Here is a 19989-nt window from a genome sequence, read left to right on the forward strand (position 1 = left end):
TGGGCCCAATCAGACTGCTGCATTCTGGATCCTATTCAACTCAGTACATAACAAAAACCAACCAATCAAACAGAGGCAGAATTAAAACCAGACGCGTTACTGTATATATTTATTGGTAATTATCATTCAGCGCCCCGCACGTGGCGGAGCTCCGAAAGGAATCCGGAAGTCTGGTTCGCCTTAACCTCTCATAAAGGGCGACGTCGTGCGGGGCAGCGGAGGCGTGGCTTGCGTGTGGAAAGGGTGAGTTCTTTAGCATGGTCTTCGCTGTGCGCAGGCGCGCGCGCCTCTCCGCGCCTGCGCGTCCGCCTCGATGGTGGTTGGTTCTCCAGAGGGGGCGGCGCGGTGCATGGTGGGAAGGAGGCGGGAGGGCGGGCGGCGGCAGCAGGGTTCCCTCGCTCTCCTCAGTCCGCGCCGAGGGCCGCGCTCGCTGGGCGCCCGGAGGAGCCGCCGCCGAGGATGCCGAATTTCTGCGCCGCCCCGAACTGCACCCGCAAGAGCACCCAGAGCGACCTGGCCTTCTTTCGCTTCCCGCGGGACCCCGCCCGGTCAGTTTCCTTTTTTGGGGGGAGGGCAGGAGGATGGAGATAATATAGGGGGGGGTCCCATGGCAAAGTAGAGGAGAAAAACCGCGGGCCCGTGCCTGGGTTGGCGGGGAAGCGGGTTCACACGTTACGCAGCGGCGGATACGTGTTCTGCGTGAAACACGTGCGTGCGAGAATGGGAATCCCAGTCCCCGCGCATTCTGGCCGTATGCGTGTGTGTGTGCCGCGAACCTGAAGGTGGGGGTGCGTTTAGGCATCAGAGGCGGGTTCACACGTTACGCAGCGGCGGACACGTGTTCGGCGTGAAACACGTTCGTGCGAGAAGGGGGAATACCATTCTTTTGATTAATTTCCTTTATTGCAAAACAGTTTACATATAGAACATGAAAAACAACACAAACGAACCAGTACAGAACCAACATACCAACTGGACACTAACTAACTACACATCATTTAACATCATGAGCCCTGAGCCCAGCTTCGGCTGGGGAGGGCGGGATATAAATAAATTTTTTTATTATTATTATTATTATTATTATTATTATTATTATTATTATTATTTTATTATTATCAGACACACTTTTGACTTCCGATTCATCTCGTCGTGCTTTTTACACCTTATAGGTCTTATATATGCACTTCCTTTTTTTATCTGTTATGTATCAAGAGATTTTTACTTTTGTAGTTTCCTTAATATTCAAGATTCAGTCTAGACCTATCAACAGATTTGCAACCATCACAGTACTTCTTTAGATATTCTTTAAATATGGTCCAATCTTTGCTCACTTTCTGTTTTGAGTTTCCTTTTATTCTCCCAGTCATTTTTGCAAGTTCCAGATATTCTATCAACTTCACCTGCCAGTCAATTTTTGAGGGGATTAAGTCACCTTTCCCGTTTTTTGCTATTAAAATTCTAGCCGCCGTAGTTGCATGCATGAAAAAGGTTCTAAAATATTTTTGAATTTCTAGCCGTATGTATGTGTTTGCCGCGAACCTGAAGGTAGGGATGCATTTGGGCGTTACACGGGTTTGTGTTGGGCAAAATTTAGCTCCCCTTCCCCCATACTTCTTATTTTCCCATAATTCCTCTGGGTGCAGTTGTTCTGTTTCAGATCTTTTCAGAAGATGAAGATATGAGTGTTGATTTTATTGTCATTATTACTTTATGCCCCCTCAGCTCAGCACCCAAAACGCTCTAGACCCAGTGCTGCTGCTTCACACATGTGCTGGCCGTGCCCTCAAAGGCGGGTTCCCAGACCTGTGTGCAGCACTTTGCGTCCAAGAGTAGGTTCACACATGGGTGGGGCGCATGGTCCTTGATTACTTAAGGACGGAAGAAACCTGCAGCCTCCTCTGCAAAGTTGATGGACTGCAACAACCTCCTCCTCCTCCACACTTCTGTGACTACTGGCCATGCTGGCTGGGACTGGGGGGAACTGGGAGTCCAGCAACATCTCCAGCGACTAAACCAGCCCCCCCACTCCCATCCCTTTCTTTAAGGACAGGCTCACCTGTATACAGTCATACCTCATGTTACGTCCACTTCATGTTATGTTCTTTTAGGTTACGTCCCACAGTGACCTGGAAGTACAGTGGTACCTCAGGTTACATACGTTTAGGTTACATACACTTCAGGTTACAGACTCCGCTAACCCAGGAATAGTACCTCAGGTTAAGAACTTTGCTTCAGGATGAGAACAGAAATCGTGCTGTGGCGGCAGCAGAAGGCCCCATTAGCTAAAGTGGTGCTTCAGGTTAAGAACAGTTTCAGGTTAAGAACGGACCTCCGGAACGAATTAAGTACTTAACCCGAGGTACCACTGTACCGGAAAGGGTTACTTCTGGGTTTCGCTGCTCATGTATGCGCAGAAGCACAAAAATGACGTCACGCACATGCGCAGAAGCGGCGAATCGCAACCTGCACGTGCACAGATGCGCTGCTATAGGTTGCGTTCTTTTCATGTTGCGAATGGGCCTCCGGAACAGATCCCGTTCGCAACCAGAGGTACCACTGTATTTGCTGCTGCAGACTTGTATACTGTATCACTGGGCAGTTCACCACACACACACAAAACGAGAACACAAGAATATAGTGGACGCTCAGGTTGCGAATGTGATCCGTGCGGGAAGCATGTTCACAACCCGCAGTGCCACGTCTGCGCATGCGCAGGCTGTGATCTGGCACTTCCGTGCATGCGCAAAGCACGATTTAACGTTTCGGCACAAGCGCTGAAACTCAGAAGTAACCCGTTCCAGTACTTCCAGGTTCAGCACAGTGCGCAACCCGAAATCGCAGAACCTGAAGCATCTGTAACACGAAGTTTGATGTGCATCATTAAAAACAAGACAGAAGATCGAAAACAGACCAATAACCTTGCCCCCGAAAAACACATTTAAAAGGTCATTTAATGTATTCACTGCTACTGTTCCCCTTAGGGAAGCATTCGAAACTCCCATTGTTCCAGGCGCATTTTGCGACAGGGAATTTCATAAGCGTGAGCAGTTTTTCATCTCTGTGCACCTAAGATTTCAGATTAAAACTGCAGAGTGGAAGGAATGGAGGACCCTTTTCTGCCTCCCAACTTACAGCTACTCTCTGAAGAGTGGAGAAGAGAAGGGGGGTGGGCAGAGGAAGGAATAGACCATGAGGAAAATGAACATAGTATTTTATCTGCAGTTCATTCGTTTTCAGCTTTGTATATTATAAAAAAGCATGCCTAGACATTCTGTTGTTGCGCCTGTAACCTTGGTTTAAGGTGCTATTTAGCTCCTAGCTTTCATTTCTCAGTTTCTAACACTGCCTTGGGGACCCGTTTTGCTCATGACAATTACTTGAGTAATAACATTAATTGTGTGTATATGTGTGTGTGTGTGTATTAAAATTTATATTTATTTATACCCTACCATTTTCCCTGACAGAAAGTCAACTTGGCTTACAGTTAAAATAAAAGCATTTACTTTTTTGTACCGCTTTGCCCAACATCCTTTCACTCAAACCCACAACCCTTGGATTAAGAGTCCCGTGCTCTAACCAACTGAGCTATCCCAAAATACACATGGATATATTGCTGTTCAGTTGAGGATAGCTTCAGGGACACATTCACATATATGGGTGTACACAGTTTGATTTCTGTGCTCTTGCAGCTCGGTTTTCCTGTAATGGTACCTCGGTTTACGAACTTAATTGGTTCCAGAAGTCTGTACTTAAACAGAAATGGTTCTTAAACCGAGGCGCGCTTTCCATACAGAGGATTCCGTTCTTGTTGTTGTTTAGACATTTAGTCATGTCCGACTCTTCGTGACCCCATGGACCAGCACACGCCAGGCACTTCCGTCTTCCACTGCCTCCCGCAGTTTGGTCAGACTCATGTTTGTAGCTTCGAGAACACTATCCAACCATCTCATCCTCTGCCGTCCCCTTCTCCTTGTGCCCTCCATCTTTCCCAACATCCGGGTCTTTTCCAGGGAGTCTTCTCTTCTCATGAGGTGGCCAAAGTATTGGAGCCTCAGCGTCACGATCTGTCTGAGCCTCAGCTTCACGATTCCGTTCTTAGACCGAGGTAAAGTTTGCAAACTGGGACGGGACACTAGCGGTTTTGTGGAGATTTTTGGTTCTCTTTCCAGTCAAGAATATTTTGAAACCATTTAAACACATTTATCGGGAGACACTTCATGAATTAGAGGTTGAATAATTGGTTCACTTTGGTTTCTCAAACCGCCTTATAGTGTCAAAAAGAATTTCCACAGCTGTACAAAATGGCAGATGTGGTTTAGTACAAAAATCATATTTGTAGTTTGTTTTACACAGATTTAGTTTCACAGCTGAACCTTTCCGAGATGTGGGCAATCGTCCAAAACATACGTGCTGATGTGGCTCCTTAGAATATATTTTGCATGTTACGGCTTCTGCTTGAAAATTTCAACATCTGTCAATCCAGAAATAGCATAAGTGTGACTTCATTAGGATTTGAAAAACTGCACGGATACACCTGGATCTTCTTCCGATTTACCCCCCACTCACCCCAAAAACATATTGACCATTCTTGTTATTGGATCTACTGTTCAGAAATTATAAAATTGTTCCTTAGAGGGCCACCTGGCAACAAGAAAATAATTGAAAATGTCATGTCAGCATCATAGTTCTCTGGGATACCTTCCTGCCATTAAGCCGTTGCTCATTCATCAGCAGGTGCAAGATGGAAATAAATTCTCTCTTGAGATGCTTTCCTTTTTCTATACCTTTCTCACAGGAGGAAGGAACATTATTTGAGGCAATGAGTAATCAGACCGAAGCCTGTTGGTTTATTCATGCATACATATATCCCACCATTCCTTCAAGTGAGAGCTTTTTGCCCCAGTCGCGTGAGCCTTTAAGCAAGGGTTGGTTTGTGCTTCATTCCTGTTTCACGAAAGTCAGATGGTTAAAGCTGACTGACCAACCGAGCTAATTCCAGACCTTGACTATGAAAGTGCATTTTTACCCTGACCGTCTTAACTGAGATTTTTATTAAAAAGTTGGTGTTTCCTAAATTTCTGATACCAGTGGCACTACTTTCTGAATTAACAGTGAAGTGAATCTCCAATTTTAATGCTTCCCAAAAGGTTTACATTTATATCAGCCTTGTTAAACAAGCTGCCAAAAGTTACTGTCCCAAAAAATGGACTAGCAGGCTCCATCAGCAGCCTGCTGCATTTCTGCCTTGGGCCTGGGGTTCCTCTGTCTTGTTGTTTAGTCGTTCAGTCGTGTCCGACTCCCTGGACCAGAGCACACCAGGCACTCCTGTCTTCCACTGCCTCCCGCAGTTTGGTCAAACTCATGCTCGTTGCTTTGAGAACACTGTCCAACTATCTCGTCCTCTGTTGTCCCCTTCTCCTTGTGCCCTCCATCTTTCCCAACATCAGTGTCTTTTCCAGGGAGTCTTCTCTTCCCATGAGGTCGCCAAAGTATTGGAGCCTCAGCTTCAGGATCTGTCCTTCCAGTGAGCACTCAGGGCTGATTTCCTTCAGAATGGAGAGGTTTGATCTTCTTGCAGTCCATGGGACTCTCAAGAGTCTCCTCCAGCACCAGAATTCAAAAGCATCCATTCTTCGGCGATCAGCCTTCTTTATGGTCCAGCTCTCACTTCCATACATCACTACTGGGAGAACCATAGCTTTAACTATATGGACCTTTGTCGGCAAGGTGATGTCTCTGCTTTTTAAGATGCTGTCTAGGTTTGTCATCGCTTTTCTCCCAAGAAGCAGGCCGTCTTTTAATTTCGTGACTGCTGTCACCATCTGCAGTGATCATGGAGCCCAAGAAAGTAACATCTATCATTCCTCTGTCTTACCTTCATGCAATTCCTTGTTGCCTCTGGCTACCAGGTAAATGCATAGGTCAGGCATAGGCAAACTCTGGCCCCCCAGATGTTTGGGACTACAGTTCCCATCATCCCTAGCTAACAGGACCAGTGGTCTGGGATGGTGGGAATTGTAGTTCCAAACATCTGGAGGGCCAGAGTTTGCCTATGCCTGGCATAGATATTCTCTTGAGCGCATTAGAGGAGGAATTACCTACCTGACCTGTGAGAAGTCCATGCCTTGCGTTTATGCACCATTCACTGGCCTGGCCTCCTGATTTATGCGGAGAGGCAACAGGTAGCCTCACCTGAGCCCAGGTAATCCCACTGCTTGCCTGCACCGAATGGTCCAGTCATGCCCAATATAAAGGAGTAACTCTAAAAAATTACAAACAACACGCGGCTAATAATGTTTTAACCAAATCTTTGTAACATGTATTATTTCACATTTCTTAAACAGAAAATATATAATGGAGTCACAGAGGCAAACAAGCCTTTCAACAGTCACAATCCTGTAGTCGTGCAATAATGGAAGCTCCAAGCGTAGTGATTCTTAAACAGAAAGTATGTAACAGAATCACAGATAATGAAAGTCTATCACTGTTGCATGCTCAACAAATGCAATACAGTGGTACCTTAGCTTAAAGACACTTCAGGTTGCAGACGCTTCAGGTTACAGACTCCGCTAACCCAGAAATAGTACCTCAGGTTAAGAACTTAGCTTCAGGATGAGAACTGAAATCGTGCGGCAGCAGCAGGAGGCCCCATTAGCTAAAGTGGTGCTTCAGGTTTAGAACAGCTTCAGGTTAAGAACGGACCTTCGGAATGAATTAAGTTCTTAACCAGAGGTACCACTGTATAGTCCATAAGCGTCAAAGAGGCAAACAAGCCTTTCAACAGTCACAGTCCTGTGATTGTGCGACAATGGATACTCCAAAATGTGGAGAACGGAACAGTTCTTCCAGATGACGGAACTGTTTTGATAGTAACTCTTCATCAGCAGTTAAATGGTCCTAAGAAGTGTAGAAAGCAATATAAAAGAGTGGCAGGGTCCTAGTTCCTGCAGAGACTTGGTTGGACTTTTTCTCTTCCCAGAGCCGTCATGCATAAACGCAGCGGGTTCTCTCTTTCGTGGCTCACAGGCACCTCTAAATGACTTTATCTGTTTGATGACGCAACAGCGCCTTCTCTGGCAACTATTGTTTTGGGAGCTAATGACCTGTTATCTCTCGCAGATGTCAGCGTTGGGTTGAGAACTGCCGGAGGGCCGATTTGGAAGATAAGACGCCCGACCAATTGAACAAGCATTACAGGCTGTGCGCGAAGCACTTTGAAACCTCGATGATATGTAGGAGCGTAAGTAAAAGGAATCGGCCGTAATTGTCTCCTGCTTCCTATGCGGCATGAAACTGGATTCCGCCTTCCTCCTGCGTTAACTCGTGTCGGAAGCAGGAGTCCCAGGAACGTCGTATCAAACAAAATGCTTTTCGCGACTTGATTTACTGCCTGTTGCTAATTGACTAGCTCTTCCCACCAGCTGGAATGTCTGGGTTGCTTTCTGCCTTCTCCTGTGCGTGCCTAACCTGTGTGCTTTCAGTGCTTTTAAGCCTTGCAGGATTACTTAAATATGAAAAAATGCAGAGGGGTGTATTGGTGTTCTGGGAATCGGCATGGTGTGTTTCGGAGAAAAGCAGCGATTGGGCTCTCCCATTGAAAATACTGGGTTTCCTTGAAGAGCCTTGCCTGAAACTCTGCTGGGGAGAATTCCATCTCTAAAATCAGATTGCGTTTTATGGCCTCAAAAACGTTTTTAAAATAAGATTTTAAATAGCCAAGTGGATTAACTTGCACATGGGATGCAGAAGCAGCTGGCTTCCCTTTTGCTACGTTGGTGTAGAATTTTACTTTAAAACATCAGGTGCCTCCCCCTGCAAACCCCCCCCCCCCGGGTTGGCAGGTAGCCTTTTGAGGAAGGGCTTGCAGGAAAATAACATATGCATTAATAAAATTCCCTGCAAGCAGCTGTTTTCCCCCCATGTAAAAAAACCCCACTAGTTGCCTTTTAAAATCCTCTGTCCGAGAGTGCTGGATGTGGGGAGGGGATTCAAAGTACAGTCATACTTCGGGTCACAGATGCTTCAGGTCGCGTGTCTTGGGGTTGCGCACCGCACCGAACCCGGAAGTACCGGGATGGGTTACTTCCGGGTTTCAGCACTCGCCCATGCACAGAAGCACTGAATCGCACTTTGCGCAGAAGCATTGAATCAAAACCCGCGCATGTGCAGACACAGCGCTGCAGGTTGTGAACGTGCCTCCTGCACGGATCACGTTCGCAACCCGAGCGTCCACTGTATAAGTATGGCAAAATTTTGTTAGCTACCTTCCTTGTTGTCTCAGAACTCCAGCATAACAATCGCATAAATGAAACTGGGACCAGAACCCTTAACTATTCATCACTTGCTCGTCTGAGAACCCTAGACTATAACCCAGCAGTGTTCATCCTCTCCTCCAAACATGGTTGCAAACTCATGTCTGCCGTTAAAAGGACACTCCACAGAGAGCTGTAGAGGACTGCATGGTTGAGTATACCCATAGAATACAGTGGTACCTCTGGATGCGAACGGGATCCATTCCGGAGCCCCATTCGCATCCTGAGTAACATGCGACTGCGCATGCACGAGTCAAATTTTGCCACTTCCACGCATGCGCGTGATGTCATTTTGAGCGTCTGTGCGAGCGGCGAAACCCGGAAGTAACTCACTCCGTTACTTACGGGTCGCCACAGAGCGTAACTTGAAAACGCTCAACCTGAAGCACATCTAACCCGAGGTATGCATTTTACAAATGTATATGCATTTTACAAATGTGTTTGTCTCATTCATTGGTTGCCCTTTGTAGGAGTGCAGCTGGTGCATTAAAAGTATGCCTCTTACGCAACTTCAACTTGGTTGGTCCCAACATAAAAATACTCTTTCTCCCTGCTGGTGTTTTGGCAGGGAGGCAAACTTGCCAAACTTTCTTCTAAGAGCAGTTTGGTTTCAATAGCCTCCCATTATCCACATTGTTTGGTTCCTTGGTCTGACCTGGGGGCAGGGCAGGTGGGAAGAGTTTTTCTGGGGTGGGATGGGGGACAGGAACCCAGCTGCCCTGTTAAGTGCAATGCACCCAGAAATGTCAGTGACATCTGTGAGGAGTTGCTGCTTTTAGTGGGATTTATAAGAACTGTTAACTTCAAAAACGTGTGTTGTAGCCTCTCTCCCCCCCCCCCCAGCTCCTTTTTCCTTGCATGTCATGTCTGTTTCGCTTGCATGCCTGAGGGCCGGAGTTGATTTAATACTGATTTTTGTAAGCCGCTCTTGAGAGTTTTTGGTCTACAACATGGGGTATAAATGCCCTAAACAAATTTATTTGCCTCCGTGGCCAGGCAGTTCTGAAAGTTCGCAATATCAAAAGCAACACAATGGCCAGAAACAATAACAATGTGAAAAACTTTATGGACTAATTCAAAACTAACAAACTGAAGTCTCTGAAAGTCCTTAAATGAATCACGGTGCCAGACTTTACCCTGCATAAGTAGAAAGATATGTAATTTCTTCATTAACCAATCTTTTTTCGAATAGATATAATGAAAAAAACAGTGCTCATGCGATTATGTAGTCACTGTGCTACTTAACGAATGTTGAACTAATTGGCTTATGAAGAATTCAACGAAACAATAGTTGTTATCCAGAAACACTGTTCAGCAGAGTTCAGAGTTGGACATCAGAATTGGACATTTGCTGATTATGCAAAGCTTCACAGCTTGCTCTCCGCCGGGTAAAGTCTGGCACCGTGATTCATTTAAGGACTTTCAGAGACTTCAGTTTGTTAGTTTCGATGTTTTGAATTATTCCATAAAGTTTTTCACATTGTTATTGTTTCTGGCCATTGAGTTAGTTCTGAGAGTTGATCAGAATCATACTTACAGTATTTTTCGCTCTATAGGACACACTTTTTCCCCTCCAAAAATTGAGGGGAAATGTGTGTGCGTCCTATGGAGCGAATGCAGGCTCCTTGGCTTCAGTGATAGCAAAGCTAAGCCTCTGATGCGCAGAGGGAGCCCTCCCTCCGTGCTCCGGAGGCTTCGCGTTGCTTTCACTGAAGCCTGGAGAGCAGCACGAGTTCCTGCTGCGTTCTGGAGGCTTCAGGTTCCTTTCGCTTGCTCTCCCGGCTTCAGCAAAAGGAACCCGAAGCCTGAGGAGCGCAGCGGGAACTTGCACTGCACTTGGAAGGCTTCAGGGATAGCTGCGCGCAGCCCCTCCGGCAGGGAGAGGCTGCGCAGCGCTAAAGAGGAAGCCATGACAGCGAGCGGGATGGATCCCACTCGCTGTCTTGGCTTGTGCCCTAGCCGCACGCAACCCCTCCGGCAGGGAGAGGTTGCGCGCAGCCTGTAAGCTGCTCTTTGGGGCTGGGGGGGGGGGCAATAAGATTTTTTTTTCTTGATTTCCCTCTAAAAACTAGGTGTGCCCTATGGTCCGGTGCGCCCTATGGAGTGAAAAATACGGTAACTGTACTTGGCAGGGATGGATAAGAGTTAACATAAATCCAAAAGCTAAGGTATATAAAATCAGATTCGCCACGTACTCTCTTGGTGGTTTGCTGTTTTCCAGAGAGCTCCCTCCTGATTCTAAATGAAGGATAGTAACCTGGGGCGAGAAATCCCTCTGCACCTTCCCTGGGAACTTATTTTTCCCCACTTAAAGAAATATGCTGTAAAACAATGAGAGATGAAGACTTTTGCTTTTCTCTTTGCAGAGTCCCTACAGGACTGTTTTACGAGACAACGCCGTGCCAACAATTTTCGACCTCACGAGCCATTTGAACAACCCACATAGCAGACACAGGAAGAGAATTAAAGAGCTGGTAGGTTTGCCTTGGACTGAGATGCTACAACTAAGCCGACCAGTCAGTCTTTGTTCTCTCTTGTGGCTTGAAGTCGAAACAATAAAGAAGTAAGAAAGGAATTATAACAAGACAATATACTCACAGTAGTAGAAAAATATAATTTATTTACTATACTACTGAGGAGGCAGAAAACTGGCTCAAACTTCAGAAACTGCCAAGTCGAGTCCCACCACTGCTAATAGCGTCACCCTATTTTGTGAAAGAGGGACACGTGTGGCACTGTGGTCTAAACCACAGAGCCTAGGGCTTGCTGATCAGAAGGTCGGTGGTTTGAATCCCCGCAACGGGGTGAGCTCCTGTTGTTCGGTCCCAGCTCCTGCCCACCTAGCAGTTCAAAAGCACGTCAGAGTGCAAGTAGATAAATTGGTACCGCTCCGGCGGGAAGGTAAACGGCATTTCCGTGTCCTGCTCTGGTTCGCCAGAAGTGGCTTAGTCATGCTGCCACATGACCCAGAAGCTGTCTATGGACAAACGCCGGCTCCCTCGGCCAATAAAGCAAGATGAGTGCCGCAACCCCAGAGTCGTCCGCAACGGTCAGGGGTACCTTTACCTTTATTTTGTGAAAACACCACAGAAATTTGTTTTGGGTTTGTTTGTTTTGCAATTCAGATTAATTTGCTTTTACCTCCACAACTGGGTCTAAAAAATGGTGGAAATTTGCAGAAGAAGTCCTCTACATAACCACAGCCACAAAGACAGAGTCTAAAGTCGCAAAGCGTTTTGACACCTGTTAACATCCTGAGAGAAGTTAGCACTGCTAAGTAATTTCAGAGAGGCTAGCGATACAGTTATGCCCAAACGGTCTAGTTCAGTACAAGAGGAATGGGAATAGCCCAGGTTTTCTTCTACACTGTATGTTTTGCCGTGTCTTCAATTACAAATCTCTTGTTTGTTTTAGCATCCTCGGTCTTCTGAGAAATTGACGGTTTGATGGGTCTCTTCCAAATGCGGGGTTGAATATTTATTTATTGGAAAATATATATATATATATATATAAGGCAACAGAGGAAAGCACTCATTTCCTCCACTTCCACCTGGGCTGGTGGTGCTCTTAAGGGGCGCACAAGACTTTGCTGAGTTGCCTGTCACTGTTGTGATTGGCACTGTCAATGTCCCGTCCCCCAAACTCTCGGGGATGCTTGCAGCGTGCAGACCGGTTTCTTAGTTTGTGGAAGGAAGGCAGAAGTGGAGCAAGTCCCTCTTGCCATTTCTCCAAAACCCAGCATAATATGAGGCACGCCCCCTTCTCAGCATTCCCCAGCTCTCTGTGGACTTGGAAAGTGAGGAGGGTTTGGTTTTTGTGCCTTGCAGTGTGAAATACAGTGGTACCTTGAGTTACATACGCTTCAGGTGACATACGCTTCAGGTTACAGACTCAGCTAACCCAGAAATAGTACCTCGGGTTAAGAACTTTGCTTCAGGATGAGAACTGAAATCATGCTCCAGCGGCAGCGGGAGGCCCCATTAGCTTCAGGTGAAGAACAGTTTCAGGTTAAATACAGACCTCCGGAACGAATTAAGTACTTAACCCGAGGTACCACTGTATTCTTCCTCCTCTGCGCAGTTCTCTGAACACTTCCAGGAGGTACTACTATGAAATAAAACCCCATTTCTTTCTGTAGGGTTCCGAAGCCACACAGGCAAAGACAGTTTTATCCCTAATGGACCGGAATATACGTTTGGATTCAAAAGACTCCTGCTTATAAAATTAGTAGATTTCTAGTGACTTGTCGGTGCCTCATAGAATGTCTTGTTTTTCTCTCTCTTCAGAGTGAAGAAGAAATAAGAACATTAAAGCAGCAAAAGAGTAAGTTGATCGGACAATTGAAGGAGGGAAAACCTCTGGAGGCAATTAGCTTATCATTAGAAAATATCATGTTTTGGTCCTGTTTCTCCAGGAAGCCGCTTCCTCCTTGCATAAAAGGCTGGATGCAAATGTCCTACGTCAATACAATGACTCGATGGTATTAAACGCTCTCTTAACTCCTGGGATTCCAACTTGTGCACAATCCAGCCAAGCCCTATTGGTATCAGTGGAAGAATTTAGCATATGGTTTTTAAGTCTCTTCTCTCCCTTTAAATCAATGGGACTTTGGCTGAATCGTGTCTGCTGTGTGGTGAACGGTGAAGAGGTCCAAAGCTTTCATGCGCTGCATTCTTAGCCATACACCAAAAGTAGTCCCTGGACGACCATGTGGTTGCAAACACACGCAGCCTTCGCAAACCATATATTTGGGACTACAGCCCCAAAGCACATGGAGGGTGTCAGGTTGACAGATGCTGTCCTACAGAGACACTCACCAGCAGTGTTAGAAACTATAAGCTAGGCCCCAAATGTCTCCTTAAACCAGGGTTGTTGTTGTTGTTGATGTTTAGTCGTTTAATCGTGTCCGACTCTTCGTGACCCCATGGACCAGAGCACGCCAGACACTCCTGTCTTCCACTGCCTCCCGCAGTTTGGTCAAACTCATGCTGGTAGCTTCGAGAACACTGTCCAACCATCTCGTCCTCCATTGTCCCCTTCTCCTTGTGCCCTCCATCTTTCCCAACATCAGGGTCTTTTCCAGGGAGTCTTCTCTTCTCCTGAGATGGCCAAAATATTGGAGCCTCAGCTTCACGATCTGTCCTTCCAGTGAGCAGTCAGGGCTGATTTCCTTAAGAAAGGATTGGTTTGTTCTTCTTGCAGTCCATGGGACTCTCAAGAGTCTCCTCCAGCACCATAATTTAAAAAAACAACAACCAGGGTTACAGTAGCCAAAACGGAATGTCTAGTTGCTATTTTGGGGCTTGAAAGTCGTATTTTTTGACTTTTGGGTTCCTGAAATTCAGTCTGATGGTTCAGATAAAAGTATAATGGGTAGAATTCTACAGGCTGTGTTGTTAGTACCGTATTTTTCGCACCATAGGACGCACCGGACAATAGGACGCACCTTGTTTTAGAGGGGGGAGAATAAGGGGGAAAAATTATTCCGCTCTCTGCCCAGCGCCCCTTCAGCAAAGCGGCAGGAAGCGCTGCGCAGAGAGTGGGAGAATTTTCTCCCTCTAAAACAAGGTGCCGTTTAAGGTGCGTTCAGGCGGCTACCTTGGAAGCCTGGAGAGCGAGAGGGGTCAGTGCGCACCGACCCCTCTCGCTCTCCAGGCTTCACGTTCCTTTCCACCTGCTCTTTGGGGCTGGTGGGGGGAAGCCCACCACCAGCCCCAAAGAGCAGGTCAGGGAGCAGCGGAAAGGCGCAACGGAGAGGCTCCTGCCATAGCCCCGCGTCACCTCTCCAGCCAGGAGAGGGTCGCGGGGCTATGGCGTCTTCGCTCCATAGGACGCACACACATTTCCCCTTCATGTTTGAAGGGGAAAAAGTGCGTCCTATAGAGCGAAAAATATGGTATGTGAAAACGTTTCAGATCCAATGATCCTCAGGTATACACCTCCAGATGGTGGAGATGTCAGGTTAGCCCTGTCCTAAAGTGTGCAATGGGCCTGAGTCCTTCATTGGAATAAGAGAAATTTATTACATGTGTACTGTATTGTGTTCTTCCTAGAAAGTTAATATGCCCTCTCACCGTTGAGTGGTTTGCAATCTAAAATAGTCATTAAACATGCAAATAAAAAGAAACAAGTTACATGTACGTGTATACCAAAATCACATTGCAGTATTAATTGAAAAGTATGTGCAGCTGTTAATATTGTTATACGTGCAGTGATGTCAATTGGCTAAGGCAGTACATCTTTCTCAGCCATTGTTGGGCTACAGCTCCCATCCTCCCTGACCACTGGTCCTGCTAGCTAGGGATGATGGGAGTTGTAGTCCAACAACATCTGGGGGCCCATGTTTGAGAAACAGCGATTCAAGGGGTCACCAGCACAGTGCGCTTTTGGTGTTCTGATCTCTAGCTCCCAGCAGCCCCTGTCAACCTGGCCAGTTGCCAGGGATGATGGGAATTGTAGTCTACATCATCTGGAGGGGGCACCATTGTTGATTACCATGGTCAAAGAGTTCTGGAGCGCCGCAGATGATGAGTTGGTGTTGCTGGCGTTTCCATATTAAATATATCATTATCTCCTCTCCTAGTTGATGAAGCTTTTGAGCAGGAAAAGATGAACCAGGAATCTGTCGACAACAACATGCGGAACCCAGCCTCTGAGGAAGGTGGCGACGAGCCGGTCGAAGACGATGTCCCTTTAACGCAAGAGGAGAGGGAAAACAAAGATTACCTTAAATCTCTGTTTGAGATTTTAATCCTGATGGGGAAGCAGAACATCCCATTGGACGGCCACAGCGCTGACGAACTCCCTGAGGGGATCTTTACTCCAGACAACTTCCAGTCTCTCTTGGAATTCAGGATAAATTCCGGAGATGAGGTTTTGCGGAAGCGGTTTGAGACCACGGCCGTGAACCTCGCCTACTGCTCCAAAGCCCAGCAGAAGCAGATGCTGGAGATATGCGAAAGCTGCGTACGGGAAGAGACCCTCCGCGAGGTCAGGGACTCCCACTTCTTCTCCATCATCACAGAAGAGGTGGTGGATCTCGCCGGCGAGGAACACTTGCCGGTGCTGGTGAGGTTTGTGGACGATTCTCACAACCTGAAGGAGGATTTCATAGGGTTCTTGCCGTACGAGGCGGATCCCGAAATCCTGTCCGTTAAGTTCCACACGACCATTACCGAAAAGTGGGGCTTGAACATGGAGTACTGTCGAGGCCAAGCCTACATCGTCTCCAGTGGGTTTGCCTCGAAAATGAAAACTGTGGCTACAAGGATCTTAGAGAAATACCCTCAAGCTGTTTATACACTGTCGTCTTCCTGTGCCTTGAACATTTGGCTAGCCAAATCTATTCCAGTCCTGGGCATTTCCATCGCCCTCGGAAAGATAGAGGAGGTTTGCACGTTTTTCCATCAGTCGCCCCAGTTGCTAGCCGATCTGGACAATGTCATCTCCATTCTCTTTCCGAACAACGAAGAACGGGGGAACGAGTTGAAGGAGGTGGTGCGCTCCCACTGGACGGGCCGCCACGACACTTTTGAGATTGTGGTGGACCTCATGCAAGCCCTGGTGCTGTGCCTGGACTCCATAAACGACACTTCCGTCCGGTGGAACAGCTCGGTTGCCAGCCGGGCCTGCACGCTTTCCACCGCCCTGTCGGATTTCGACTTTGTGGTCACGGTCGTGATCATCAAAAACATTCTCTCCTTCACCAGGGCCTTTGGCAAGAACCTCCAAGGCCAGACCTCGGACGTCTTCTTTGCGGCCAGCAGTTTGACGGCGGTCTTGCATTCCCTCAACGAGGTGATGGAGAACATCGAGGTGTACCACGAGTTCTGGTTTGAGGAAGCCACCACCTTGGCCACCAAGCTGGACCTGCCCATCAAACTGCCCGGCAAATTCAGCCGTGCCCAGCAAGGGAGCTTGGACTCCGAAATCACCCCGGAAAACTACTACAAGGAAGCCCTTAGCATCCCGACCATGGAGCACATCATTCAGGAGCTGAAAGACATCTTCTCTGAGCAGCACCTGAGGGCTCTGAAGTGCTTGTCTCTGGTGCCCTCGGTCATGGGGCAGCTCAAATTCAACACCTCCGAGGAACACCATGCCGACATGCACAAAAACGACCTCCCCAATCCAGACACGCTCTCCGCGGAGCTTCATTGCTGGAGGATCAAGTGGAAGCACAGAGGGAAAGACATTGAGCTCCCCACCACCATTTACGAAGCCCTCCATTTGCCCGACATCAAGTTTTTCCCCAACGTGTACGCCTTGCTCAAGGTCCTCTCCATCTTGCCCATAATGAAGGTGGAGAACGAGAAATTTGAGGTGGGCCGGAGGCGCTTGAAGGCCTACCTAAGGAACACCTTGACCCAGCAGAGGTCAAGCCACCTGGCCCTGCTCAACATCAACTTTGACATTAAGCACGACTTGGATATGATGGTCGACACCTACATCAAGCAGTACCCCGAGAAAGTAGAGGAGGATTTCCTTCCCCCTAACAGTTCAGAAGCGGCGGAAGAGACTTAACACAGGAACGGGGCAGTTCTCCCTTGTCTGTTTTGGAGACTTGGGTTTTGCCTTTAAAAAAAAGGCAGGTTGGGGGTTCATAGCTGAAAGAGGAGTAGCTGGGCCATAGCAAGCATCTTTCTGTTTCTACAGCGTGTTTCCTCAACAAGCCCCGAGCAATTGCTCAGTATTGTTGCTTCTTGACCTCCCCACCCCACCCCCTCCTGCCCCGATTTACCGTTCTGTAAAGCTTTTATTATTTAAAACTGCACAGAGTCTGCAGTTGCTGTGCCTGTGCGCCTGCTCTCTATTCCCTTACAATACGACACAGTTTAATCTCTTCGCTTTAGGGAAACCCAGTACATGGGTTGCCATACTTCTGCCCAGATAACTTAAAAAATACCCTTTAAAATGAACAAAATGTGCCGGGTTGTTGCTCTTTCAGCTTATGGGTCTCCCTGAACCCCGGACAGGAAAAACTTTAAAAAATGGTATACATTTAAATTAACTATTTAGAGCAGTTTGAATTGGGTCTAATCCATGCCTTCCTAATGTTACTGGACTCCAGCTTCCATCATCCTTGCTGGCTGGGGCTGATAGGCATTGGAGTCTGCGGTACCAAGAGAACCCTGTGATGGTTACCCCTGCCCTAAACTAATCTGTTGTCGAAATTCTTCCGCTCATTTTGGTGATCCTAGTCCGGCCGTTCCGGAGGAATGTGTCTTTTTTTCAAAGGGGTGCGCTAACTTCATCTTGTTTCATCTTGCTGCCCTTGTTTCCCTTCTGTTCCATTGACTGTTTGATGGCCCTCTTTGACCTCTCCTCCTCTAGGACTGGAAGAGAGATCTCCACCCCCCAGAAATGAAGCTATCTTGTAAAAGGAACAACAACAGAAAACTATATTCCAAGAGCATCTAAAACTGTGCGTCGGCCAGACTTGCATCTATAGGTTTTTACTAGCCTCCAGAATATGAATTGCAAGCCTAGTTAGGCAGAAGAGCAAAGTGGAGGATATGTTCTGTTTTGGTTTGGTTTTTTTTTAAAGAAAAATGTAGAAGTCCTATGAAGATTTTTTTCCTGCTGGTATTTTTTTGGCAAACAAAGGAAACGTTTTTGTATAGTTTTATTTCCATCCAGAATAAAATGTGAATTTGCTATTTTGGTATTATCTGTGTGCTGTGGCCATAGAGCAGGCTGTGTGTGTGTGTGTGTGTGTGTGTGTGTACACAAATGATTGGTCTTTTTACAGGGCCCAGGAAAGAGATTCTGCTGCTGTTCCCATCCAGGAACACTTTGTGTGTTGGGTCACCTGCCAAGCAAACCCTGAGTGTCTGCCAGAGATCTTGTATGCAGAGAGGATTCTGGTACTTGAGGTTGTGCGTTTGATTCAACAGGTAAGGCCTGTTAAAAACCTGAGAAGAGCCTTTCTGGATCAGGCCAATGGCCCGTCTAATCCAGCATCTATGACCAGATTGTAGAATTGTACAGTCGTACCTCGGACGTCGATCGGAATCCGTACCAGAAGTCCGTTCAACTTCCGAAACGTTTGGAAACCAAAGCGCAGCTTCTGATTGGCTGCAGGAAGCTCCTGCAGCCAATCAGAAGTTGCGGAAGCCGTCGGACGTTTGGCTTCCGAAAGAACGTTCAAAAACTGGAACACTCACTTCCGGTTTCCGATCGTTCGGAAGCCAGAACGTTCGGCTCCCAAGGCATTTGGAAGCCGAGGTACGACTGTACAGTTTAAAAATAAAAAAGTGTGATTCTGAAGTAGCTTCTGAACTTCAGGGGGTAGGGTTGGGAGATATGATTTTGACAGAAGCATTCCCAGAAAATGGGGATTCCCATAAACAGCTTGTCAGAAGCTGCCAGGGGGTGTCAGAGGCATCTAAAAACTTTCTCCAGAGTCTGGAATCTGGCACTGGGATCTTTGGAAGCACTTTAAAAGAGTTTCTTTGGCATGGGAAACGCTGCATAAAATCCAAAAGCAACCTGAACGCTTGTGTCACTTAAAAATAAATACAGTATTTATAGATTGCTTTTCAAGTGGACCTCCCAAAGCAGTTTGCATAAGATTATTACAACCAGAAACATTTAATTTTTAAATCAGTTGCAGAAGAATAGTAACATGAATTTTTGCACCCCCAAAGTGCAATGGCAGCGACGTCCTGTTTTGTTTTGTTTTTAAATCCCCGGAGGGATTGGAAAGAGTTGCTCTCAGCAGTGCAGGTGCTGTTGTGTTTTGAAAGTAGTTAGCATAAATCCGAGGATTAGTTTCTTAATGTACTCTGTGTGCTAATTTCCTGCTGTTCCTGAGCCGAATTGAGTGCCATAACCGATTCTCCAGATGCTGCAGTGAGAGTGATCATCTTGTAAGGTTCTGCTGAATGGCATGGCTCTTTTCTCGAGCAGAAATATGTACAGTGGACGAGAAGTGACGTTGTATTAATTGAGCTATTTCTGGAGCTTACATGGAGGTCTTGTGGGATAAAGTTCTGCTAAGTGGCTCCGTGGATGGAACAGCCTCCAGTAGAGAGAGAGACTCCAAAAATGGAGTTGCGGACAGACAGCTGGAATATCAGAAGAGTGCAGTATATTTAGTAGGATGGACCATCTTTTGTGTTCCAAATGCTTATTGTTATTTAGTCGTGTCCGACTCTTCGTGACCCCATGGACCAGAGCATGCCAGGCACTCCTGTCTTCCACTGCCTCGTGCAGTTTGGTCAAACTCATGCTGGTAGCTTGAAAAACACTGTCAGCAGGGGGCCAGTTCACTGTTCCTCAGACCTTGTGGGAAGCCGGACTATATTTTTTTGAGGGGGGGAATGAACAAATTCCTATGCCCCACAAATAACCCTCAGTTGCATTTTAAATAAAAGGACACATTCTACTCATGTAAAAATACACTGATTCCCGGACCGTCCACAGGCCAGATTGAGGTGATTGGGCTGCATCCGGCCCCCAGGCCTTAGTTTGCCTGTTGTTGTTTAGTCATGTCCGACTCTTTGTGACCCCCTGGACCAGAGCACGCCAGGCACTCCTGTCTTCCACTGCCTCCCACAGTTTGGTCAAACGCATGCTGGTAGCTTCGAGAACACTGTCCACCCATCTCGTCCTCTGTCATCCCCTTCTTGTACCCTCCATCTTTCCCAACATCAGGATCTTTTCCAGGGAATCT

General features: G+C 47.0%; 1 protein-coding gene across 1 annotated transcript; it reads left to right on the plus strand.

The window, feature by feature from the left end:
* Nucleotides 1-365: 365 nt before the first annotated feature.
* THAP12 (THAP domain containing 12) lies at nt 366-17484 on the plus strand. Its single transcript, XM_081909761.1, has 5 exons — nt 366-548; nt 7120-7240; nt 10679-10786; nt 12599-12635; nt 14896-17484. The coding sequence occupies exons 1-5, from the start codon at nt 460-462 to the stop codon at nt 16833-16835; spliced, it is 2295 nt and encodes a 764-aa protein (XP_081765887.1). The 5' UTR covers nt 366-459; the 3' UTR covers nt 16836-17484.
* The last annotated feature ends 2505 nt before the right edge of the window (nt 17485-19989 follow it).

The sequence above is a fragment of the Podarcis melisellensis genome (genome assembly GCF_964234715.1).
Source record: "Podarcis melisellensis genome assembly, chromosome: 4".
In the NCBI taxonomy this organism is placed as follows: Eukaryota; Metazoa; Chordata; class Lepidosauria; order Squamata; family Lacertidae; genus Podarcis; species Podarcis melisellensis.